Raw genomic sequence first — 26,107 nt, 5'->3', positions numbered from 1 at the left:
GGGGGGTGTTACAACTGTGGCGGTACTGGCCATTTTGCCAGGGAGTGTCCTAATAGTGGACGTTGATTTTAGGGTATGGAGTGGAAATAGCAAAAAGGAGAATTGATTTTTATCAAGTCTTCCTCTTTACTGATTTATTTCCACCTCTTTTACCTTTGCTTTTGCATTTAGTGGTGTTGTCTTTTAGGTGGTCTTCTCGGTGACTCATTCTAGTGTTTGGGCTTAATGGGTTCCTTGCTCTATCCAAGTGTTTTGATGTTGTTTTAAGGTTTTTAATGGTGGTGATTGTCTGTCTGTCTGGTTTCAAGTTGCTAGAAGGTTTCAAATCGGTATGATGGTGATAGGTCTTAAGTAGTAGGGGGCAGTAGAGAGGGATTGGATCTTGGTGAAGGAAACAATTATCTTGTTCTAAGCTGTAATCTCTCACTGTTTTTATACACAATATATATGAATATACATGCTGGTTTGATTCAATGCTCTATTAGCATCTTAATCTTTTTATTTTGTCCTCAGATTGTGACGCTTCTTGATCTCTGTATCTTGCTTGATAAATTGCTTTTTATACTCTCAAGAGCCATGAAAGGGAAATTGTATTCTTTAAAGACCAACTTTTGATGCCCTCAGATTTTTATTGGTTCTTTATTTGGTCTTGTGGGCGCAAATTGCAGGTTTGAAGGGAGGGCTATTTAGACTACTCCCCTCTCTCTCTCTTGGAAAGTTTGAACCACATCAGTGCATAAAGCTCTCGAATAATGCAAAGCTCACCAATTATGGGAGCTCCCTGTTTTGCAGTACCATCTTGTGTGGTTCCACGCTTCCTTCCACTCGTGGTCTTCTCGTTTTAAGATCCCACTTACTCCTTTGATTAGCCGCTAATCCTAGATATGATGCTTAATTAGTTTCATTAGATTATGTGTGTGGGATTGAAAGCGGGTTGCAGGAGCAGTGCTGGCCTGCTGGGTTGTTTCATGGAAAGAAGAATGAACCTTCAACTCCACCTGAGAAATTGCAACCAAGCTGCCTTTATCGGCATGGGATTTGTAATGGGAACCAATTCAGTGAGCTTGGTGGTGGGATTTGCTCATTTACTGCTGTGCTTCATTTGGTTTCCTTGCAGTGATGGAATGGGGACCAAAATACACTGGTTCTTGGTCATGAAATAAATGTGTTGACCAATCTTGAGTGGCATGTGGAGGCGTCCTTCCAAATGCTGAACATGCTACAAAAAACTACGAACATTTGCTGAGGCTGCCACTTTCTAACCATACATGCCCAGTGGTGTTCGCTTTCATTTCTCTGTAACGTGTGGTGTTCTCTTGGTCAAGATTCACTGTTGTCGTTAGGGTGAAAAAAACTCTGAGGTGGGCTTATTATGGGTAACCATTCTCACAAATTATTGTGGACCTCACCGGGGAGGTCTCCCTTACTGCAAGGCATAATTCTCTTTGTAGAGCTTGGTGATATTTTGGACCAAGTCGATGTTGTGATTTTGGAAGGGCCCAAGTTCGGTCTTCAAATCTTTTGCTGGGCTTTTGGGTCTTGAGGACTGGGTTTTCATAAACCCAACAACGTATCATTGGGAGAATATAATTGCCATGACATTTGCCTACCGGACTGCCGATCAATTCATACCTCGAGAGATGAAGTTTCTGGATTAAGTGGGCTGGCTGTTAGCTTTGCTTGCACATTCTTGAGATGTGTTTTCTTCTTTGCCAAGACAGATGGACAGATACACTAGCCATCATGCACTTCAGAATATATGAATTGCCACCAAAAAAAAAAAAAATCAAATTTGGTGCGAATAAAACTTGTCAAGGATTGAAAATACTTAGTATTCATACCTTAAAAATATAGTTTACTGCAGAACCCCTTATGCCTGGTGAGTTTAGTTAGCATTTACCTGGCCACGAATTACTGAATAACGGGTTTCACAAAGATTTTTACAGCAAATAGATTCCAATTTAGAGATCTTTTTTTTCCCATCCATTGAGAAAGTTGACTTTCTAGGGAACGAAAAAATTCAGTTCTTTTTTCACTCTTGTCAGTCTAATTATGAATTATATGGAAACAAATCACAATCATATCTCTTCAGATTTGGAGTTCATTTCATTTTGTATTGACCCATTTGGAAGTTAGGAGTGGTGTGTTTGCATATAAGTTATACTGTTAATGACAGACAGGAAACAGTACGTTGAGATTTGAAGATTTTCTACATTTCCTATCTTTCCTCTTCTTTCTATGTTATCTTCTTTCTCTCTTTTCTTCTGATTCTGACATTGCTGTTCACTAATCTTTTCACCATATTTTCCCTCTACTCGATTCGTTTTCATCACACCTTAATATATTTCCATTTCCAAACAATTGAATATTTAGCTGCCTTATAAAGGTTTTGAACTTCTAATCTCATGTTTTCCTTGCCTTAGGCGGTGGATGATGAATAAGTATAACTTAAATTCAGTTTTTAATATGTTTAATCACCTCCTTAAGAGGGTTAGGTGATTGGCTCTAAAGATGGCAGATCTGCTTATTAAGAAAGTAGTTAAATGGTGTAGCTAATAATTAAATTAACCAAAGTTTACTATGGAAAAGAAAAACCTTTTCATATATATTACACGTTCATTGGGCTTGAGATTCTATCTGGGTTTTTATTCATGTCCTCTTACGTATTTCCAAGTAAGTTTAACCAAACTTATCTTTGGTTAGTATTTCAAAATAGAAAAAAGTAAATTCGAGGGCCAAAAGACACATTTTAACTCGATAATTAAACTAAATATGACTGGATTTACTATTTTTAAATCACTTCATAGGCAAAAATAAGCCAAAGAGCATGTCTCCCTCACGTTCATTATTGTCTTCTTGTCTTTCGAATAAAGGAGGAAACCATGTAAGAACCTAAGCAATCTTTACAGAAAGACATGAAGCTTTTTTTTTTTTTTTTCCCATGGAGGTCGCATGCTCTTATAAAGGGATCGAGGTCTGTCATCAAAGGGAACTTTGAGCACTCTGTGACCCTGCTATTATAACCTTTATAAATAGTGGCAGATTTTTATTAGATTCCCACATCAGACACTTCATGGCATATAGTTCTAGCAGCCTTATTCACTCAAAAAATGGAGCAACAGTAGCCTCAATCCTGACGTCATTCGTCCATCTTTCTCTTCTTTTTAATCACCAGGGACTTGTCTGGTTGGCATTCTACCAGGTCAAGTCACCTGCTATAATCATGGAATGAGCTTGGTATAGTTTGCATAGAAAGTGACTGGTCGTGACTTTGCCTGACATGTCATTTTCACGATCGATCTAAGCACCCTCCATGGGGTTGGTGCGCGAGCAGAGGTTTGATGGGGCAATGAGATGAAAAATTGAAGGCGACACTAAATACTGCCATGGAAGTTTAGAATGGACTAGCTAATGTGACAAGGCAACATGGATAGTAGATGATGATAAGGATCTTTCGAGTGGTTTATCTCCAAAATTGAAGAAGGATGTGCTGTTAAATTCTCACTTGATGGGCTGATTTAGTGATTTTTTTTTAATCAAGATTTAAATCATGTCAAATGTACTCACATCCTAATGAATTATTTAGTTCTAGTAACAGTATACAGAGGTTGAGCTAGAGTGAAATAGAGGGGTGGGGGTTTAAAAAAAGAATGACGGTAAGAAAGCAGATAATTTATAAACTTTTGGAAGGGTCTTGTTGAACAAACCCTTAAATATAAGGATAAAACTTATATTTTATAAGGGTCTTGCAAAAATAATTCATAGATGGAAGGATGAGGATTCTATCATAAAAAGAATTATTATAGTGTAGTTTTGGCCATAAATATGAAACCAAACTCAAGAGGTATATCCATAAGCTCATGATCAAAAAATTAATTTAAATTAAATTAAAAATTATATTGATTTAATAAAACTTGGTTGATTTATCTTGATTGATGTATGACCTGGTCAAACTAATATAATCAACTCAAAAAATTAAAAAAATAATAATAGAATGACTTCGTTTTAATAAAAACAAATTGGTTTGGCAATTTGTATCTTTTTCTTATCAGGTACTCTACAATCATTAAAACTGAAAAAAAAAAATGTTATGTTATAATACTGTCATTGTTGTTTTTCTAACGCAATTCATAAAATAGTCATTACAATCACAAAATAAAAGCCAGAAAATTTTGGAAGGCAATAGCAATATCTTTGGCTATTCAATATCTAAATCATTTTTTATCTTATTTATCCAACACACCATTTATTCGGCACGGTTGCATGCATGTTATCGAAGTGACGATGTATTGCTGAGATTTTCCAATATAAAATAAGTATTCATCATCACAAATTAAGATCTCTAATTAGGTGAGAAAACCTTTAATTACCATTTCTTGACTCTTGCAGAATAACGTTGAAAAGGAGGACAAGGGCTAGAAGGAGAATCTTGGACTAAGACAGGTGCTAAACATTTCGGAATCTCATAGCTAAAAGTACACATATTCAAAAATTTCATAGACGTTTTTTTTTTTCTTTTCTCTGAGAACACATAACAACTCTCTAAAGCAGGATAAAGACAGAATTATGATGAAAATAGGATGGGATTTGTATGTTTATGAGTACATGACAATTTTGACTAGCCAACCACATTGTGATTCTTTTTATCCTCTCTGTCCATGGTCTACCAAGCAAGCTGACTGAGATGGAAAGGCCCTTGATCAAAGGGTGGAACCCAGATGACTATGAGAACTTTGGAGTTAGCAATCTTCGAAGTGGCTAAAATCATGGGCTGTGAGTAAGGTTGTGTGGGTGGTGGAGAGGTGGAGGAGCTGCCGTGGCATTTAGGTGCGGCAATGATGGCGCCATTGTTGGAGGTGGGCATTGGTAACACTTTGTGAAGAGCCCAAAAGTATCAATTTGGTGTACGAAATTTGTAACACTAGCCCATCCACCAAATCCAAACCCAACAATCAGCACCCACACTACCACAAATGAATTCATCACGTATGTCCCTACCCATCTCCCCATGTACTTTGGTGGTCGCTCCACTGCATTCTGCAAGCAGAGAAAACAGAGTCACACAATGGCCAAATTGCAATACTGGGTCAACAATGAATCGGATCATAAGGGTTCTTGGGGCCTCAGGGTCCCGCGTATTTTTGTAGCTGTACGGAATAGAAAAGGTCCATCAGGACAAGACAATTTAATAGAGTACAAACAAGATATGAAGAATCAGGTACGGCTAGATACTCTGCCTCGGTGGTGCAGCACATATCTCATTCCTTTATGCAAGCCAATTATATCATTTTCGAATGGCTTAAATGTTAAAGTATCATGGCATTCAATGGCTTGGACAACATGATCTTAATTATATCATTATCTGATTAGGAGAAAGTTCCGGGTCTGGTCTGCTAGAATGTGACCACACGCTACTATCTGCATTTCTTGCCGTTTACTCATTGCCATGAGCCCTAATTAATTATTCTTTTGGTCGACATTAATTAACGAGTTTTGATTCTTTCGCTGATTCTGTTCAGTCAAACCTTGACATCATGGTGTCTGACAAAAGCTGGGCATTCTCCATGTTTAGGTTTAGTACGAATCGATGAGATGGATAGTAAAGGAGTACCTCTCTTGCAGCAGATGATTTGAAGGTGAACATGTACGCTAGGGCAGGGATGATATAGACTGTGAAGCTGACCAGGAGTGATCCAACGGTGGAATTGATGGGTCCAAAAAATGGGAAGATAATGGCTAAGAACCAAATGGGAATAACCACAGGCAATCTGGCTGCAGCCCTTTTGCACAAGCTCTTGCATTCATGCATCCCTATTGCTTTCTCCCACACAAAGTATAGTGGTGTGCAGGCAAACCCAAATGTTATAAACTGCAAACACACGAAACAAATACTACTTTGTTATTTATTTATTTATGTATTTGTGCATGAATATACGTATAAGCAAAATGTATGTGCATGCCTGGTGGATGAGCATTAAAATGACAGCCATGTCTCTTGAGGGAGATCTTGGGAGAAGAGAAAAGGCATTGGAGTGATTGAGAAGCATGTCACCAAATGCCCAATATACTGCTGCTGCTGAAGGGAGTGTCAGAGTCAGAACATACAGAGTAGCCAGTAAGTATATGGCCTTGAACTTCTGAGGCTTCCACATAGCGTGCATTATCTCCCTGTCTCACCAAAACTCATTTCTTTAGTTAAATTTGCTGGACTCATGATAACATTTCTATCAAACCAAAGAAGGAAGGGAATCATTCGCTATCATGGGGCACAAGCAACTAAGATTTTCTTCTACTGTCATTTTTACTAACATGGTACTTCTGCGAGCCTCATATTTCTTTCTGCCCTAGGTAAAATATTAAATTTACCCTAACTAAGTGGTAAAATTATTTTGGTTCTTACCGCATCCCATTTCGTTCACCACTTGTAAACCAGTGAAGACCCTAATTAGAGGAGCAGTGATCTTAGATCCCATCAGTAATCATTTTTGTAGGCTTTTTAGGACAAGCTCTAGCTAGGACAACAATAACATCTGAAATTAATGTTCTTCTTGCTTTAATGGAGAGATAAAGGAAGCATTGGACAATCTTGTCTTTTAACCTTTTTACTTTTTTACCTCGACCATAAATCTAACACAGACGAATCTTTGATGAAACCGGACCCCTCTTGGCGTCTTCCAATAATAAAAGCAAGAGCAACAGATAGAAAAAAGATGATTGGCTTTCTACATTAAAAAGCATGTAGTAGGGTTCCCAGTGAAACAGAGACCTTTTGCCTCCCACGCCTAAGGAGGGCAACTCGGGTATTAAAAAATCAGCCATGAAAGCTCATACACAGAGGTTGGTCATTAGATGATCGCTTGGTCAGATAATGTCCTAGCAAGTGAAGGAGTCGTAATTTTCACAATGACGTTAAGCCCTTTTACATTTCATTCTTATTTCCCTTTTATTTATGGCCAAGTTCAAACGCAAAGACATTAATAAAACACAATTCAAAGAAAAGTAGAAACATTAATTTTGTAAATAACGTAGAAGACACGAATTATAAATCAAGGTTTGTCTTACACAGTAACGGCATGTCCCCCGAATGTGTAGAGAATGTTTGTGGCCCCAGTGAAATATAGCACTATTTTGGTTGGACCCGAATGCTTAACACCCTCCACCTACACATGATCACCCCATTAATGACCATCATCAACACATTATATAATATTAATTAAGAGCTTAAGGCAACACAATAAATAGGACAACAAGGATCTGGTCTTGTAGAGATCAAAGACAACGAACATGTGAAGGACAGGTTGTCCTAAGGTGATGGGAAACGTGTCATGGTTCTATTGCATGAAAATCCATGCATTCTTTGTATCGTACTTGGTATTTAAAATGGTGTTAAAGCATGCCAAGAACAAATAAATTAAAATGGGGTAAGTGTAAAGCCAATTACCTGGCCATGAAGGAGGGAAGCAATGGTGAGGTACCAAGCAGTGTAAGTAGTCATAACGAGGCCAAGGAATGACCAGATTCTGTAATTGTGAAATGAAGGAATAAACACTGTGGTAGCACAACAAGCCCCGAAGATGTAAGTCCAAGTCCTCTTGTCTAGATTATCATTGATGTAATATATATTGCTGCAGAAAAATTAAAGAAACCCAATGGTCAGACTGGTGATTCTTTACTGTGGATAGTCCCATATTTTATTGAAATTGAACGAGGAAAAAGTTAAAAGCAAGAGTTAAAGAAGGGGCAGGTTTCATATTTAGAGTCCCAATCACCTTGCACAAGCTATGAGTTGAATTACAGATCCAAAAAGAAGAAAAGTGCAGTTAAAAGCCAGCCCCACGTTCCTCCAATACTTTCCAAGGAGCCCATCAAGAACTTCAAACCACTGTTGTATCGAGAATTATAGAATTAATACACAGAAAAACATGGTAACCCGTGTTAGGACATGGATTAACAAGTTGTAGGAGTATACGAAAATTTTGTCTTGTACTTTTTGTATGAGTTGAAATTAGTAATCAACTAACCTGGATGACATGGTTCCTGAAATCCACCTTCTCTCTTTCTTTTCTTGTTCTGTATTCTACATAGAGTACGCTAATTAGATAAGCTGTCCAGCTACCCAGCAACCCATAGAAGAGCTGAAAGCAGATGCCTGATAGCATCCCTAGTTGAGAAAATGAGTAAGGCAATGTTAGCAATACTTGAGCCACCTGGGAAAAAAAAACGAAAAAACAAGCAAACTCGTTAAGAAAAGCATTAATTTCCTATAACTATCAAAGAAAGATTGTAGGGAATAAAGAAAATTAACCTGATTTGAAGCACAGCTAAACCAAGCATCATAAGCAGAACCACCATGCCATAAGAACTTGGAAAACCTTGCTTTCATGTCCTTAGGCTTCCCTTCAGTCTCCATCTCCACATAGTTACCTACCATCACTGTCTCCACGACCTTATCAGTAGCCATTGGCTCCTCCTCTCTCTCACTCTCACTTACTTTTCACTCTTTATTAATTCAAGTGGTGACTTTATATAGTAGTAGCAAGCACCGCTGAAGATAGCGTGCAAACAGTAAAGAAGGGCTTTTGAGATTGGAAATGGAAGTGAAGAGAAGCATATTGTAGTGGTGCTATATATACAAGACAGGAGAGGAGTTCTTGAGGGGTGGGAAAGGCTATGTTTGAAAGGTATTTTAGATAACTGGGGTTTTGGGAAGAGGGTAGAATCAACTTTTTGGAGCTTTAAAGTTCTTGCGTTTTTTGAAGAAATATAATGGTTTTCGAGCCCCTTTTTGTTATTTTGGTTTTTCTTCATAATCTTGGCAAATCGGCAATTATGATCTATTTGACTAAAATTAAGCTCTAACATTAGTTTAGAGGTTAAGTTAACAGCAGCACATATGAGTTGATCTAAAATTATCATATAATCAGCAGAGTTATTAAGTTGATTTAGCACGTTAGACCGGTTAATTCAAGTCTAAGAAAATTAAAATAATACTAGTTTGACTATTTTTAAAAAATTCTTGACCAAGTTGATTTGATTAACTTGTGAAATTATACCCGATTTAATTAGGTTAATTCCAATATAATTTTTCAGAACCCACCAAAAGTTAAACCTGAATTAATCGGATACTGGATTAACTTGTTGAGCCGGTTTCAGCCTCGTAGCATTGCTTGTTAGTGTTAGTTTTACAAAAATCTATCACCTTAACTCTGTTTGTTTTCTACAGCACAATTGCTTTTCTCTAAAGCGTAATTATTTGGAGAGCGTGGGTGGCTTCTCCGCACGAGTGGTTCTCTACGCTTCCCGAGCTGATTATCGTTGTCATTTTCGACACGCCTAGTTTAACCTATAGCTAGTTAATTTAATCTCCATAATTTTTTTCTTACATGGTGTTGCATTTTGGCCACTTCATGTCGGCACATTGGTGCTAATATTGTTCAACGGTGATCAGATTTTAAAACATAATTTTTCACATGGACTGTGCACAAGGTACAAGATTTCTCACATGTACTATGCATGAATGGATGCAACCATTATTTTTAAATATTCCATGTTTTCACACTCAAGAAAGGAATAAAAATCTTTCTAATTCTTTATTTGCACCGGTGGCATCACAACTTAATCTAGGAAGTTTTTGATAAGGGTTCTGAGGTAGAAATCACACTTATTAAACTTGAGTGATTTGGTTTGATTGACATGGTTGGTTTAATTATTTAATTTTATTTTAAAAAAAATTGACATGGTTGGTTTAATTATTTAATTTTTTTTTTTTTTTAAATAATATAGAGTTATTCTGGTTAACTTGACTAATGATTTGCCCAACCAGATCAAAATCTAATTTGTTTTTTTTATAAATAAAATGTATTGTTTTAATTCTTTAAAAAAATAAATGATATTATTTTAAATTAATTTTAGTTAACTTGAATTATTCTATATAATTAGGTATTGAATTAACTAAGCTATAAGTTCAATAACTTCGGTAAATAGCAAGCAAGTGTGGTGTAAACAAAATTATTTGTATAAGAACAAGGTGCGCAGGGTGGGGGGGTGAAAGAAGACCAGATTAAAAAAGAAAATAAGCAAGGGAATATGTGAAGAGAAATTATAACAAGTTAGACCGCATGATTGCAGCCAAACGGGCGTGGTCGCTTTACAAGAAGAAGAAAGCTGCTTTTATCACATGGCCTTCTAAGCTTTGTAAACTCGAGAAGCCTCTCTCTCTCTCTCTCTCTCTCTCTCTCTCTCTCTCTGAGCCCAAACCCCTAAATCCCTTATTCACATGGAGACTTGTTTACTTGTATAATCCTCAACATCAAGGACAAATACATATATAGACAGTATAATAAAACCAGTGGAGGCTTTGCTAGATCATTTGCCCTTGGAAACTGCCTTCCTTTATTTTATTGTTCTAATACTCTGGATATTTGCCAGTATTCTTCACTGACTGACTGCATTCTTCTCTACACTTTTCTCGTTTCTCATCATTTAGATTCTCTTCACCTCTTCAAGCCTAGCTAGATGATGACAACTTGATAGATGTAGAGCAATTTTTTATTTATTTTAAATTAATATTTTTTTAATATTTTTAAATTATTTTGATGTTCAGATATCATAAAATAATTTTTTAAAATAAAAAAATTATTTTAAAACATTTCTAAATAAAATACACTTCAAAATACAATCATAATTACATTTTAAACCTCATGATCTTCCCACAGAGCACATAACTACGTACACTAACTATATACATGTCTTGTATTTTTGAAACTTTTGCTAAGCGTGTAGAGTTTATAGCATGTGTATGCATGCATGCTCGTACAAACACTGTAGATGAACAGGGATTAAAATCGAGAGAGAAAAGGTGAAGAAAGTGAGAAAAAAACAGTGTGCTGAACCACGGCACTGCATTCTTTTTTAAAAAGTGACAGGAGGTGCGGTATTAGAGAAAACGAAAGAGAAATATAATTATTTGACGTACCAAAGAATTATGCTCAAAATCCCTACTGTACATTTTCCACTCCTCCTTAAAGAGTATTTTCTTCACCAGCCCCTTCCTTTTGAATTTGAAGGAGTCACCTGGAGAGATTATTGATTACCTTTCATCTCATGATTAAACATCATGATTATTTTGTCTTTTTATATATTAATTAGAAAAAAATACCCATCCACCTATTGCTGAAATTATTAAGAAAAAGGCATGACATCTACAGGTGTAAAAAAAAGCTTTGTTGTGTTGATGTTGTGGAACATATTCATGGGGTTTGCTGGGGCTCCATATTTATCAATTCGTGATAGAGGTCATGCTCTCGAGTAACTGGGACCAGAAACATTCTCTGTGGACTGTGTCTCCTTTGACCAATGGTGTGTGGTGCCAAGCACCATATACTGTTGCATGCTTGTTTGCATTTAGCGTCATCTTTGTCCTCCATCAGAACATCCAAGCATTTCGAATGTACAGAGACTATAATCTCTGATGTGTCTGTCTATATTTGATTCAAATGAATTTGGATTCGCTTTGTCTATGGGAGCTATGGTGAAGGCTCTTGACCATTTGCCGGCATCATTTCTCGAGGTTAAGCTGTAGCTAGTTTAACATCTACAGTCTTGCGTGCAGCAGTAATTTTTATTTACTCCCTGCCCGAGAGAAGTAAGATGATGTCACCAGAATATTTATTTTCAGGGAAAAATTGTGGAACCTACCAAATCACATGGAATCGAGAGAAGTAAGATGATGTCACCAGAATAATTTTCATCTCATAAGCTGAAAATAAATAGTAATTTTCATCTCACCAGAGACACTGTTTTGAAGTGTTAAATAATTTTCATCTCATAAGCTGCTCCAGGGCTCTCTCTCAAACAGATAGATCGAGCACTTGAGACAAAGGAAGATGGAGGGTCCTGTAATGTCTTGTGATTGAAACTAACACCATGTATGGACATCGCATGCTGATTGTGCTAAAACTGTGCCTTTGAAATGTATGTTGTAGTCACTAAATTGGGGGGCCATTAGACAAGAGATGTATCATTGGATTTTCTGTGATAATTTTGGTTACGACAGTAAAATTTTCCGAAATGCACTTCAGGCTCAAACCATCCTTATAATGGACACTCAGACAAGCTAACTAATGATCTAGAATTGACATGTTATGGAATTTAGCACGCCATGCCTGCAAAAAGCAAATGAATCACAATGGTGATACGTCGTGCTAAAGTTATAACCTATGATGAACAATAATCATCCTCTGCTGTGATTTTCATAGCAGTAAGGATACAAAACATAACGGCTTTGTTTCTCCTTAAGGGAAAGTTAATCATAATCATCAATTAACTTGAAACATTAATCCTCTCTCAATGATGTGAATGCCACCTTAGACAAGATATTATGTTCTATAATCAGCTCCCTGGATATTCACATCCTATGATCTCTCTTCTAGTTCTTGTTTTTTTTTTTTTTTGTAGGTCGGATGTGGAGAGATTTTCTTTGAAGAATTCTGCATATAATTCCTCTTCAGCAATGATTGAGGTCCCCAGTTTTCAAACTTCAGGCCTCCAACTCCTTCTACAATGAACAGTTTTTATGAGTTTTGATTTTCTTTTATCAGAAAAGGCATACCTTTGTTTGTCTTTAGGCACATAAAGAGGCATGAGATTAGAAACTACATTGACTTGGAATGATGCTGCCCTTGTCGATTTGATGATTTCTAATCGTGGTCAACTCCATCACTTGAGCATCAGCTGCCCACATCGATTTCAAGTCCATTAATCAACAAACACCATCATGCAAACTACCCTTTATGGCCTCCATTTTGGCAGCAATTTTTAGAATCAAAGAATCCTATATCGAAAGAGCCAGTGGCTTGTTCGCTCCGTGCCCCTTTTCTTACCCCATTAAAGCTGCATTTTGGGTCCAAAGCACAAGAAGGTATTTCATTGTGTCTTATTAGAACTTCTTGGCCTTTGATATGACTCTACATTCCCTTTTCTTTCCCTTTCTCTTAAACACACACACACACACACACACACACTTTTTAAAAATATATATTACTATTTTATTTTTTATTAAATATTAAATATTAAATAATAATCAAATAATATATACTATAGATAACTGAAACATGATAAATATGATGTAAATATCTAAACATTTCAATAGTAATATTCCAATTTATTTAGATTTGGATTAAGTTTAATAATATTTATATCATATCAATAACTATTTATCAAGTTAGAATTAAATTGTCATTATTACTTTTATACCGTCACACTTATAATACTATTTTATATTTGACCATTATTATTATTGTTACTTTCTAAAATATAGTTTTCAAACACAAATGAACTACATCTTCAAATGTCATTATGATGTTTATGGTTACAATTTACAAAAATTCATATTAGTAACTTTTCCTTTTCCTTTAATCATCAAAGTACTCTAAAATAATCCTTTACACGTCTATTTTCAACTTTTTGGAAATTATGTTTTTTGATAGGTAATTCGTCCTCCTCCAGCTAATGCGTTCATAATAATTTTTTTATTACGAACTTCACCTAAATTTCTGAGTATAAAAAAATTTACCTGACATGTTAAGCAAACTAATTAGTCATCTAATCCTAGAGTTTACTATCTGGGACTCATCACATGCATGCTTGCAATCTAAAGAGAAATTGACCTAAACTTGATGGCTTAGAGTCCGAGTAGTTAAGAGGAGTGCCCATCGCCGACTCTATAGCCTGGCCCAAATGGCTTTATTCCCTCTTTGCTCAAACCATTATTCAGCTAGCCTTCTAACTGCCCACTTAAAACTGAAACCATGACAGATAACACCGGCTCATTGATTACCGGTGACCGGAGGTACAGTCTCCAATCAATACTCCGTGATAGATTATTGGCATTAATAGTGCCTTGACCGTCTCTATTTCCATGTAATTCTCACAAGAATTAACGTTATCTTTTTTCGTGTGTGTGCGTGTGTGTGTGTGACGAGGAATTTTTTGCAAGGGAAGTAAAACCCGATTACTGAACGTTGATTGAACAAAGGATCTAATATATATATATATATATATATTAAAACGTCCCACATGAATGATTTTGATACAAAATGGGATATATTTAATATGGGTTTTTTGTCCGTTCAAGCAGCCATGGTCTTGTTGGTTTCCTTTGCGTCCCTTGAATTCTTGCTGGAAGCTGTTTGGAAGCTTGACTTCTTGTTTAGAAATTGTTTGCGAAGATGGTGTAAATATATTTTTAAAAAAATTAATTTTTTTATTAAAAATAAATTTTTATATATTTTGAATTGTTTGGAGGTGTTAATCTTAAAAATAATTTTTTAAAAATAAAAAAAATTCTTTTATATATTTCAACATGAAAAGTATTTTAAAAAATAATTACAATTTTATTTCTAAATAAGTTTTTAGAATAATAATTATTTTTTAAACTATTTTTTATTTAAAAATATAAAAATAATTAGACAATATGTAACACAAGTTGATGGGATATTATCTCATCACAATGTGTTAATTTCAGTATATTTACGTTATCAGTCTAGTCCACCACCGTACTTAAGTTCATCGCAAGTGAGGTTCTGGCCTAGCGGTGGGAGGGGCTTGTTCCCTTCCTCCGCACCTTGGTTCGAACCTCACCAAGCACGCATGTCATTCCCGCGGTGCCTTACCTGCTCACTGGGCTTGCAGGATGTTCAGTGGGCCATGGGGATTAGTCGTGGTGCACGTAAGCTGGCCCGGACACCCCACGTAAATAAAAAAAAATAAAATAATTTCATATCTAATTAAAAAAACCCTAAATCAAATATTCTAAAAAATGAAGCATAAATCTCTGAAAATAAACATTAGTATCTCTGAAAAACAAAGCATGAATCATGATATTCTTTGCTAAAATATTTTTTTTTAATGATTTATAGTTATTTTAATTTAAATTAGAACAAAAAGGTTTTAGTTTTGTTTGAAATTGTGTTTTAAATAATGTTTTTTAAAGAAATATTTGTTTATTTAAAATTAATTTATTTTATATTTTTAGTTATTTTTATATATTAATATTAAAAATAAATTTTAAAAAATGAAATAAATATAATTTTAATTTATTAAAAAATACTTTAAAAAACAATTATTATCAATTTATTAAACTATTAAATACTTTTTTAAAAGATATTGATGCCAAACGGGCCTTGAGTCTCAGCATTTGAAACACCTAACAGGCCCAGATTGTAGAGATTACCGCCTACTTCTACCACCTGCTAACAGTTTCCACAGGCCCAATAACACCAGAAAAAAAATGTAAACTAAGCCGCCAAATATTAAACAGTTAACAGTCAACTTCCATGACCACACAAAACAAAGCAAAAAAGTCTCAAGCTCACACCCTTGACAAGAAATAAAGTAAAGTTCTTTAGTCACTCTCTAACGCAAAAAAAACCTTTCCTTTCACCATTCTCCTTGATCTTCCTCAACCTCTCATGGATCATCTCTGTCTCTCTCTCGCTCTATTCACTCTCATCTCCCTCTCTTCTTTCTCCGGTAACTTACTAGTTAACTTCAAGAACCCATTTTCTTTTTTGATCTTCCAATTTTTAAACTAACCCAGTTTCTTGATTTCTTGGTTCTTCTTGCAGGAGTAGAACCGATTACTTTCAAATTCATCAACAAGTGTAGGCACACGATATGGCCTGGTTTGCTATCTGGCGCAGGGACAGCACAGCTCCCTACTACAGGGTTTTACCTCAATAGCGGTAAATCAAGAACAGTTAAGATTCCAAGATCTTGGTCGGGTCGGGTCTGGGGTCGGACCTTTTGTTCCCAAGATCGGACTGGCAAATTTTCATGTCTCACTGGTGACTGTGGGTCTGGTAAGGTTGAGTGTTTAGGTAGTGGGGCCCAACCACCTGCCACGTTGGCGGAGTTTACCTTGAACGGTGCTGATGGGTTAGATTTTTATGATGTCAGCTTAGTGGACGGTTATAATTTACCTATGCTGGTTATCCCTAAGAAAGTGACACGCGGAGGTTGTGGCGCGACGGGGTGCTTGATTGACTTGAATGGCGCGTGTCCGAAGGAATTGAGGTTGTCCGCCGCGGCAGGCGGCAAGGGTGCGGTGGCGTGTAGAAGCGCTTGTGAAGCGTTTGGTGATCCGAGATTTTGTTGCAGTGAGGGGTATGCTACGCCCGAGACATGTGGACCATCAATGTATTCCTTGTTTTTTAAACATGCTTGCCCACGCTCGTATAGCTACGCGTATGATGACAAGACCAGCACGTACACCTGTGCTGCTACAGACTACGATATCATATTTTGTCCATTGCCTTATACCAGGTAAATTTACTAATTTAACTTTATAAATGATTTCATATTGTTTGATGATCTTATGTTTATTTGAGGATAGTTGAGTAATTTTGGTGGGTTGACAGGCTGTCAAGTTCAAGAAATTTCGGATTTGTGTTTGTGGATATGATTAGGAGCTAGGGAGTTTATAATTGAGGACTGATTGTGATGAATGATGGACCGAATTAATGTTTGAAACGACACAATTTATTAGCAACCAATAATGATTTTACTCAGTTAACTAACCAGGAAAAAAACAACGATGGCATGTGAATTTGGATTAGTCATAATATGCTAGAATTAGTCAACGGATCATGGTCAATGTCTGCTAAAGTCTGAGTGAGTGGTTGACAAGATAATGGAGCAATCATTTTGGAAAGAAAATGCGGTGGTAGAATTGTCTCCATCGACGGTTCATGGAAATTAGTCTGGTTGCATTCGAACAATTGACTTCTGAGTTGAAAATATTTTTTGAAACAAACATGTTAGTCTACCTGTACTCTAAAGATCGTCCTTGTCGTGTTGTTGTTCAGGGTTGAACTGGAGGATTACTTATTTTTGATGAACTTTTCATAGAATTGTTATTCAGCTTAAATTTTATCAACGTGAATTATTAAAACATCATCCTTATCTACCTTACGATACTGCTGAGATCATTTTCATGCTGTTCAAAGTTCTTTCATCATGTTTGTTGTTTGCGACATTGACAGCAAACAAGAACAGTTTTATCCATCATGCTCTGTAGAAAAGTTGTTACCATCTTTGTCAACCTAGAGTTGGATTGGATCATTTAGAAGCAACAATCCACGTTGTAGATGTAGATGTGAATGCTGTGGCTTCCAATTAATGGCTAAACCACTTTCAGTTGATTATTTTACGCTGAAAAGGCAGCCCTGTATCAGGAAACTTCATGTATTTCCTTCTTAAATTCCAGCCAGAAATTCCTGGCATTGCGAAAAGATGGGGTGGAGCTCCCACTTGTGAACAAGACTACGATGTACAGCCGAAGCCATGGTGCTTCATCTCCAGGTGTGGTTCAACAGCAATTTCTTGCGGGCGCAGCCTCTGTAGTAACGGCACTTTTGCTCTTTTGGCCGCCTTTATTTCCCTTGTGACTAACGTTGGCCTGGACACTTTCAGGCAGATAGTTGCTTTACATTCCCGCTCGTGAAGGCTAGGGGTCCCTTTTCTCAATGCTGCACCGCTCACCGTCAGCATTTCTTACAGAACAGTTGATGATGGATGATCAGCGACGTCTGTCTGGCGTATTAATTATTGTGAGAAATCTTGTAAATCTCTTCCTCTGTATGCACGTAGCTCTATTATTAGGCATACATTCTGTATAGTTCACGTGAATTTTCTATATCCAATGCCTGTTCTATATCAATATGGCAAATGATTTTGGCCCTTTGGACTAAACAAAAATTCTTATGATCAAGTGATTGTATCACCCCGAAATTATTGAAAGAGAAGGCGGTAATGCTTTTGATTTTACAGCAGATGTTGGGATTGTTCAAGTCACGACTCTGAATTGAGGCGTTTTCTTCCCTTTTCTCGCGTTGTTTGAATTGTTCATATTGCCCCTGAGATTTGAATTGCTTCGCAGCAGATCAATAAGATACTATTAACTCCATCAGAATCATTGCCAATGAGGTTGGAGAGTTTGGAAGATTTTGCTTCCTTTCACACGCACTAAGCTTCAAACCATTATCATCTAGGAGCCGTTGTACCTGAATCAACACGGTGAGAGGTCAGCCTAGAAGGAGTGGAACTGGTAATTAGATTGCGACAAGACTTCTAGAGTATGATTGAAACAATGTCAAGTCTTAACATCATGTTATGTCTCAAATTCTAATCCTAATTAAGGACATGGGCAATAAAATCCATATGGACTTGTAGGATTAGGATTGTAATCAATACTTTACCCATCAAAACTAGACATATTCCATATGTAAATAGGTACTTTGACCTTTCTTTTGTGTGTCAAATTGTGTACTTTTGTGAGCTGCGTGTGCCGTGAAGTTTAAGTGTACTTAGGATTCAGGTATGAGAATTTTAAAATGTATTGATCCTCGACATGCGTGGCCATGATCTTCATTAGGAACCGTGCCACAGAATTTCAACTCTCCATTTTGGACCTTGCATGAGAGGATGTTATTTGAAATGAGGCTATTTGGTTTAAATTATGCAATGCAACAGCAAATTTTAATTTGTTTCAATGATACAGAGAAAGAAATCAACACTTGGAGAGAGCTTCTGGAGTAACCAAGGCATCCAGCTTAACATCAACTTCTGAAATCCACTTGCTGCAAAAAATAAGGGTATTGCTGATATTGGCTACTGCCAAGTTGTCCAGCAAAACCACACCGTGTCTTCATTAGTGGATAAACTCTTTCAGACGATCACATATTTTTATACAACGTAAGAAAATTATTTTGGCTAGCATATTAGTAAACAGTGCCTGAGATTTTCTTATTACCCAAGGGGTATATGTTTAGTACGATGTTTATATCTGGAATTTCACCCCTAGCAAAATATGATAGATTTTACTCCTCTTGTTCATGATTCTAGGAGCGCATCATTGTAACAGTGGTAAGAGTTGGAATGTCTGAATTCTCGCAATGAATGGTTGCTGAAAGAATGGGAATTAAGTTCAACTATGAGCACGGCACAAGGTCTAACTAGACTCCAAAAACCTATCGTCATGAAAATCAACAGACGTAAGGTTCCATGAAAGTATTGAGAAGGTGGCCATATCCAGCCAACGGACTCTGAAAACACAAGAGCTTGAGATATTTTACAATAGTTTGTAAAGCCTGTGAATTCTGGTAAGGGGAATAAGGGAGCTGAAAATATATGCTAACAGCTAGGATGTCTAACAGCATATCAATTTGTGGATTTGGCTTCGGATACTCACCTTAAAAATGATAATTCGCTAGCATAATCAGTGTAGAAACCAACAGAGAAGTTTACAATCGCATTAGCATGAAACTGAAAGAATGTCGCAGAATCTACCAAGGGAGAATTAGAACACAATTTGAATATGGATGCCAAACTAAGCTCCTAGTACCGATTATAACAGAATAAATATTTTCCCCGTGTCTTGAAACTTGGTACTAAAAGAAGACAATAACAATAAATCATATTAGAAACCTCAATTCATAAATCAGCAGGATAAAATTAATACACCTGTTGGTTGCTACTTAAGAGAAAAGAGAGGACATAAAACTAAAGCTACTGCATCACTAGAGATCGGCATTGTTGGCCACCAAGGGCGCGCAATTGGCAAGACTGTACAGGAGTATCCTTCGTATTCATATGGAGTGTTGATTTCCAAGTCTCCGCCTTGGATATTGCACAAGATGAAGGTGGGAAGAAGGAATAAGCACACCACGTCCTTATCGTTTGGTGGAAAACTGCTGCCTTTGGAGAGAACGTACTCAATGATGCCATGCTAACATGGCAAAGATCTTGTCCTTGAAGATCATGTTGTGAAAGAAGATTTTGCGTGTAAAGATCATTCTTCTACTCTCATAGTCATTGAGCTCCCAAACACTCAAATTATCGTCATCACCGCCAACAGTTGCATATTCCAACGGCATGCACCGCAAAAACCCTTGGCATACCCCAAGACATTCACTACGGTTGATCCAAGGGTCAGACCGTGAGAGTACAATTTCAGATCCATCAATGAAAATGGTTTGACCATCATTAAAGGGATCATAAGTGACAACATCACTTCCGTTGTACCAATGCAACTTTCCATCATGTGCAACATCATTGAGGAAAGAGTAGTACTGCCTACCGGAGAGAATAAATTCATTCCATTGTCCAGCTTCAGAACAATATACATCCATATAAGCATCGAGCTCTGATATTGGAGTAAACTCCAGTACCATAAACCGTGGTTCATATTCTTGTCCTTTGAACATCCCGTCTTATAGTCATTGTTTCATGGAAATCTCACCGTTATTTCCTTCCTGCCAAGGGCTTGTAGGCTCAAAAATATCAAAAGAATAAACAGCCAAGTAAAACAATTAAGAGTCTACTTCCATGACCACAGACAAGAAGACCCAGCAGCCAAAATACACAACGCTCATTTACAACAACGTTTAAGGAAATAAGATTACCTCGAGTTTTGGGATTTATTTAAGTCAGCAGATATGAAATTCGGTGACTGGTTCTTTTTCTTTCATAGTTTGTGTGGTAAGCTTTGCTCAGCTTGAATGTATCAACACATTGTTCTCTCACTGGCAGATCGATCTAAGGAATTTTTTTTTTTTTATTACTTTATTGGAGAATTGGGAAATATGGAAGATTTTGCTCTTTCCGTCTCTTGATCCCAGCTAAAACAAAAAAAAAAAGTGAAATTAAGATCAGACCCCCTGTGCATGGCACAAATCTGGTGTCATAATTATCTCAAAGTTATTTATCAAGATCTCATTTGGGCTGCACACTTTCAAGCCCATTGGGCAGCTTGGAAAAAGTTGTCTCTTAAAGTCTCTTGCTGGAACACCTGTTCAAGGCTTCTGTCAACAGTTTTCGAACGGGCCTAGCTTGGAAATTTGTTGAAAAAAGGCCAACAACGGCTTTTCTAGTGCATAATCCGAATCGCATCAAATCTTTTAAAGTTGAACTAGACATTAAAACCTAACTGATGCTTCCACGTAACTCGCTGCAACCCCTCTCGAGGGAGGACAGTTTGGAAGACTTTACTTCCTTCGACTACCACTAATCTAGGAGCTATACAGTCGAGTGTTATACATTAATCCACAAAGTGAAAGGTCAGCGTAGAAAGAGTATGATATAATCCATGTTAAGTTGCTGTAAAGTGGCAGAAGTTATAAATCCTAATTAAGGACTTGACAACAAAATTCTCGAGAGTTTATGATTGGTTCGGCCTAAAAATGAAAACCTTGAACGATTACGACAATGGCTAATACTATTTCTATTTTAATTAAAACATTACAATTAAAAAAAAAGTCTAAATAAGAACCCACTTTTATTGTGGGTTTTATCTTAAAATATTATGAATGAAATTGTTCATTCTACTTTGCTTCTTTTATATTTCATCTTTATTCTTTGAGAGGCAAATATAATTAAAGTTTAATATTTTTATATATTTTATCTATCTATGTTATTATGTTTGTTATTATGTTTAGATCCTAAACTTCATTTTATTTATGTTTTGATGTCAATGTGTTGAGAAAAAAAATCATAAAATAAAAATAAAAAACATTTGGTTAGTTATCTTTTGATAGCTAAAAAAATAAATATTGATGTCAATATATTAATCCAAAAAATGGAGTTCCATCAAAATGATCGAATTTTTATTTTATCAAAAAAATAGATCCAAGTTCAGGTATTTTTTTGAACTAATTTTTTTTTTTGTCTTGAAGCGATTTTATAATATTTTAGGGTTAAAATAGTTTTCTTATAATTTTTTTAGGTTTTTTTAAATGAAAATAATTTAAAAATTATTTTGATCCAAAAATTCAAAACCTCACTTTTAGTCGCTGGAGTTTGAGCCAAATGATGAAACATTGTTTTTTTTTTTTAAATTAAAAAAATTGGACGATTCATTGTCTATTCAATAATAGAAAAAAGAGCTAGGTGCACAAACCAGTCTTTTTAATCTCAGTGCTTTATCTCTTTTTATAATACCCTTCAATTCCTTCTCTCTCTTTTTTTTAAAAAATTAAATTCATTATATTTTATAATACCCTTCAATTCCTTCTCTCTGTTTTTTTTTTTAAAAAAATTCATTATGTATAAAATAATTACAATGGTATATAAAATATTATCCAATTTTATCATATTTTCAAATAAAAATTATATTTTTTATAATAATATTAATAATTACTTTGTGAATTATTATATATGAATCTAATATGCAAAATTTATATAAAAATATACTTATAACTACTAAATAAGAATAATATATATTTTTTATTTTAATTTCTTGCATAATTTTTTAGATTAATTATTATTTTCTTTTGTCATGTACAAATTATCAAGTTATGATTTTTTGTGTTTTTTATTAAACTTTGCCTTTTCAATATGACAGTCTCTATTTAAAAATTTATGATTCTTATAAAGAAAATATATTTTTGTTTAAAAAAAAAAATAAATGAAAAGGAAAATAGAGATTTGACTGAAAAGATACATTGTAAAAAAGAAAAGCATTGAAGTTTTTTTGGAAAAGAGATTGGAAGGAGCTGAAGCCATTGCATGGTAAAGGGATTGGAGATATAATCTTTAGTTATATTGTGATTCTCGTCTCTTTTTGGGACTATCTTGAAGTTACTGGTTAGATTTGGAAACCATGGTATAGAATGTTATGTATGGTCCCACACCATGTGATAGTGGGACCACTACATTTAATGAGAAGAGAGGCAGTTGACCACTTTAAAATTAAGTGGTTCGGGTACTGTAGCACAAGATTTGAAAAGAGAAGAGAGGAGAAGAAAATCAAGAGAGAAAAAGAGAAGAAAAGGTAGCAGAGCAGCCTTCATTCTTTCTTCGATTTCCAGCTCGTTCACCGTTGGATCGGGCTGAGATTTTGACAGCAGCTTCTAGACACGTTGATCTTCATTCTGAACGGTTGGATCGAAGATTGGTGGTGTGGAAGCTGGCCGTTTTGACAGAAAACGGGGCTGTCAGTTTTGTGAGTTTTTCTCAAATAATTCTCCTTTAATCTTGTTGTAATCCGAGAATAAGTTGTTCTTGATGATATATATGTTGTATCCCTTAGTTGAATCTGAGGAAGAATGATTGTAAACCCATTATTTATTGATAGTGGAAGTTTTTAGGTGGACTACGGTCCCGTGGTTTTTCCCGCATCGGGTTTTCCACGTTAAAAATCTTGGTGTTGATTTTGTGATTATTTGCATTATTTTTCATCATTGTTTGATTCTGTTTTACTGCACAAAGAGGGAAAGAATTGGGACTTGTGAATTGTAATTGTATTCCGCTGAATTGATCCGGATAAATTGGTGTCCGGTTGTTCCGAATTTTCCCAACATAGAACTGGTTTCTGCATCAAGCAGTGAATTTCATTTTATTTATGTCAGGTCCAAGTTTCTGATCACATATTATGATAGGCAAAAATTAAGACATGAGCACAGGGTTATTGACTTCATAGCAGAAAACAAGTTTTGACAGTGGAAAAATGAATTTCTGCGCGCAGGGAATGACATTTCAACCGTTTCCCTTTTGTCTTCAAAGACTCTTCTTTTTCCAACCTTGTTAAGTCTAAGGGAGCACAATTAATTGGGAAGACTTATCGACATGCATGGCATCTTCATTTCGAACCTTTACCAAAGAATTTCCACACTTAATTTTGGACCTTGCTCGAGAGGATGGTGTCATTTGACTTTAGGCGATTTGGTTTAAACTTGTACCACAACAGAAAATTTTATTTTGTTTCAATGATACAGAGAAAAAAATCGAAGTTTAGAGAGAGCTTCTGGAGTAAGAAAGTCATCAAGCGTAGACCCGACATCAACTTCTGAAACCCACTTGTTGCTGAAAACAAAAGTATTAGGGATATTGGCTATTTCCAAGTTGTCTAACGAAACCACACCTTGCCTTCATCAGTGGATAAACTGTCAGATGATCACGTATTCTTGTACACGTAAGAAAATCAAGTTGGGTAACATCGTATTACATAGTGCTCGAGATTTTCTCATTACCTTAGCATATATGTTTGGTAGGATGTTTATATCTAGAATTTCACCTCTTACGAAATATAACAGATTTTGCTCCTCTCGTTCATGATTCTAGCAGCGCATCATTGTAACAGTATTAAGAGTTAGAATGCCTGAATTCTCGCAGTGAAAGGTTGCTGAAAGAATGGGAATTGGATGTCAACTATGAGAATGGCACAAGGTCTAATTAGACTCCAAAAACCCGTCGTCATGTAATTCAGCAGACGTCAGGTTCCAGGAAAGTACTGACAAAGTGACCATATCCAGCTAATAGACTATGAAAATGAAAGTGCTTGAGATGTTATACAATAGATTGTAAAGCCTACAAAATCCAGCAAGGGGAATAAGCTAGCTGAAAATATATGCTAACAGCTAGGAAGTCTCAACAGCGCATCAATTTATGGTGTTGGCTTCAGATTCTTACCTTAAAAAATGATGATTCGCAAACATAATCAGACAAGAAACCAACAGAGTAGTTTACATCTCATAAGCTTATTGAAACTGAAAGAATGCAGCAGAATCTACTAAATGAGAAGATTTAGAACACATTCGAATATGGGATACCAAACTAAGATCCAAGTACCGATTGAAAGAAAGCAAATATTTCTTGAAACCTGGTACTAAAAGAAGAGTATAACATGGCATAAATCATAGTCGAAACCTCAATTCATAAATCAGAAATGGATCAAATTAATTAATACACCTGTTGGATGCTTCTTAAGAGAAAAAAGAGGAGATAAAACTAAAGTTACTGCATCACTACAGATCGGCATTTTATGGAATCGTTGAAACTGGTGTTGGCCACCAAGGGAGCGCAATTGGCAAGACTTTGTAGGCGTATTGCTCTTTTCCATATAGAGACGGATTGATGATTTCGAACTCTCCGCTTTGTATACTGCACAAGATGAAGTGGGGAAACACGAATAAGCACACCACGTCCTTATTGTTTGGGTGGAAAGCTGCTGCCTCTGGAGCGAACATACTCATAGATGACATGCTAACATGGCGAAGGTCAGGGTCCTTGAAGATCATGTTATCAAAGGAGATTTTGCGTGTCAAGATCATTCTTCTACTCTCATAGTCCTTGAGCTCCCAAACACTCAAATTATCATCATCACCGCCAACAGCTGTATATTCCAACCGCATGCACCGCAAAAACCCCTGGCATACCCCAAGACATTCGCTACGATTGATCCAAGGGACAGACCGTGAGAGTACAATTTCAGATCCATCAATGAAAATAGTTTGACCACCATCAAAGGGATCATAAGTGACAACATCACTGCCGTTGTACCAATGCAACTTTCCATCATGTGCAACAACATTGAGGAAAGAGTCGTACTGCCGACCGGAGAGAATAAATTCATTCCATTGTCCAGCTTCAGAACAATATACATCCATATAAGCATCAAGCTCCGATATTGGAGTAAACTCCAGTACCCTAAACCGCGGTTCATAGTCTTGTCCTTCAACATCCCGTCTCGGAGAATTCGGCTCACAAACCAGCCCAGAAAAAGCCGACTCACCACGTGGCGTATAGCTGCTTCTTTTGGGAGGTGGAGGGAGAAGAAGCCATTTCTCTGTAAAGGGATTGCAGATATATTGATTCGTGACAGTGTAATTCTCGTCACTTGCCAGGCAGAATAGTAAGTCATCGCATGATGCCTTAACAGAAACGAACTTTTCTTTCTTCGGAAGAAATTCTAAAGTGTATAGATTCTCTTCCAACTCATCATTGGGAGTCATCAAAATAATACCATCTTCTGGATCTTCAATTTCTGTACTAATGAAGACACTGAGGGGGCATTGGTATGCAGCATCATATTCACAATTTTTCTTCTTCTTTTCATTGGTATGGTGGGTTTTAAATCGGGTAATAAAAGAACGAGTAGGGATTAAAGAACACCACCGTTTGCAGACCAACATGCAACGAATGGCAGATTTTGCGGTTGGAAGTCGAAGTAGAATTTCAAGCAGCAGATCATCCGTCAGATCATCCATGCTCACAGAGACATTATTCAAAGTTATTGATCGTTTTGTTGTTGTTGCTGATGACAATTCTCTTC

At 36.2% G+C, this 26,107-nt stretch overlaps 3 protein-coding genes across 5 annotated transcripts in view; 2 read left to right on the top strand and 1 right to left on the bottom strand.

Annotated features, from left to right (window-relative positions):
* LOC105141100 (glycine-rich protein 2-like) overlaps positions 1-479 on the top strand; it is a 1,112-nt gene extending 633 nt beyond the window's left edge. For both annotated transcript variants that reach the window (XM_011048214.1, XM_011048209.1), the window contains exon 2: positions 1-479. In XM_011048214.1, coding sequence (XP_011046516.1) covers positions 1-66 — 66 coding nt within the window. In that variant the 3' untranslated portion in view covers positions 67-479.
* A 3,932-nt stretch (positions 480-4,411) lies between these two features.
* Positions 4,412-8,709, bottom strand: LOC105141093 (auxin transporter-like protein 5). The gene is made up of 8 exons (XM_011048197.1): positions 8,306-8,709; positions 8,022-8,207; positions 7,770-7,882; positions 7,442-7,625; positions 7,063-7,160; positions 5,961-6,168; positions 5,612-5,869; positions 4,412-5,037 (listed from the first exon to the last, which is right to left on the bottom strand). Exons 1-8 carry the CDS (start codon positions 8,459-8,461, stop codon positions 4,765-4,767), a joined length of 1,476 nt encoding a protein of 491 aa, XP_011046499.1. The 5' UTR covers positions 8,462-8,709; the 3' UTR covers positions 4,412-4,764.
* A 6,621-nt stretch (positions 8,710-15,330) lies between these two features.
* On the top strand, positions 15,331-17,826 carry LOC105141079 (Pathogenesis-related thaumatin superfamily protein). Of its 2 annotated transcripts, XM_011048186.1 has the most exons (4): positions 15,331-15,531; positions 15,627-16,323; positions 17,267-17,361; positions 17,473-17,826. In XM_011048186.1, the coding sequence occupies exons 1-4, from the start codon at positions 15,471-15,473 to the stop codon at positions 17,478-17,480; spliced, it is 861 nt and encodes a 286-aa protein (XP_011046488.1). In that variant the 5' UTR covers positions 15,331-15,470; the 3' UTR covers positions 17,481-17,826. The 2 variants fall into 2 exon arrangements, with proteins under 2 accessions (XP_011046488.1, XP_011046480.1); XM_011048178.1 differs by having other exon boundaries at positions 17,267-17,826.
* The last annotated feature ends 8,281 nt before the right edge of the window (positions 17,827-26,107 follow it).

This window comes from Populus euphratica, unplaced genomic scaffold, assembly GCF_000495115.2.
Source record: "Populus euphratica unplaced genomic scaffold, PopEup_1.0 scaffold3.1, whole genome shotgun sequence".
In the NCBI taxonomy this organism is placed as follows: Eukaryota; Viridiplantae; Streptophyta; class Magnoliopsida; order Malpighiales; family Salicaceae; genus Populus; species Populus euphratica.
Note: the sequence above shows the minus strand (reverse complement) of the source record. Positions and strands in the feature narration are given on the sequence as shown.

Excerpts from the sequence above, each read along its gene's own strand:
- LOC105141093 (XM_011048197.1), bottom strand. The coding sequence starts at position 8,461 with ATGGCTACTGATAAGGTCGTGGAGACAGTGATGGTAGGTAACTATGTG. Across the intron at positions 7,161-7,441 it reads CTTCCCTCCTTCATGGCCAG|GTGGAGGGTGTTAAGCATTC; the intron begins GTAATTGGCTTT and ends GATCATGTGTAG. Across the intron at positions 5,870-5,960 it reads TTTTAATGCTCATCCACCAG|TTTATAACATTTGGGTTTGC; the intron begins GCATGCACATAC and ends GTGTGTTTGCAG.
- LOC105141079 (XM_011048178.1), top strand. The coding sequence starts at position 15,471 with ATGGATCATCTCTGTCTCTCTCTCGCTCTATTCACTCTCATCTCCCTC. Across the intron at positions 15,532-15,626 it reads CTCCCTCTCTTCTTTCTCCG|GAGTAGAACCGATTACTTTC; the intron begins GTAACTTACTAG and ends TTCTTCTTGCAG. Across the intron at positions 16,324-17,266 it reads TGTCCATTGCCTTATACCAG|CCAGAAATTCCTGGCATTGC; the intron begins GTAAATTTACTA and ends CTTAAATTCCAG.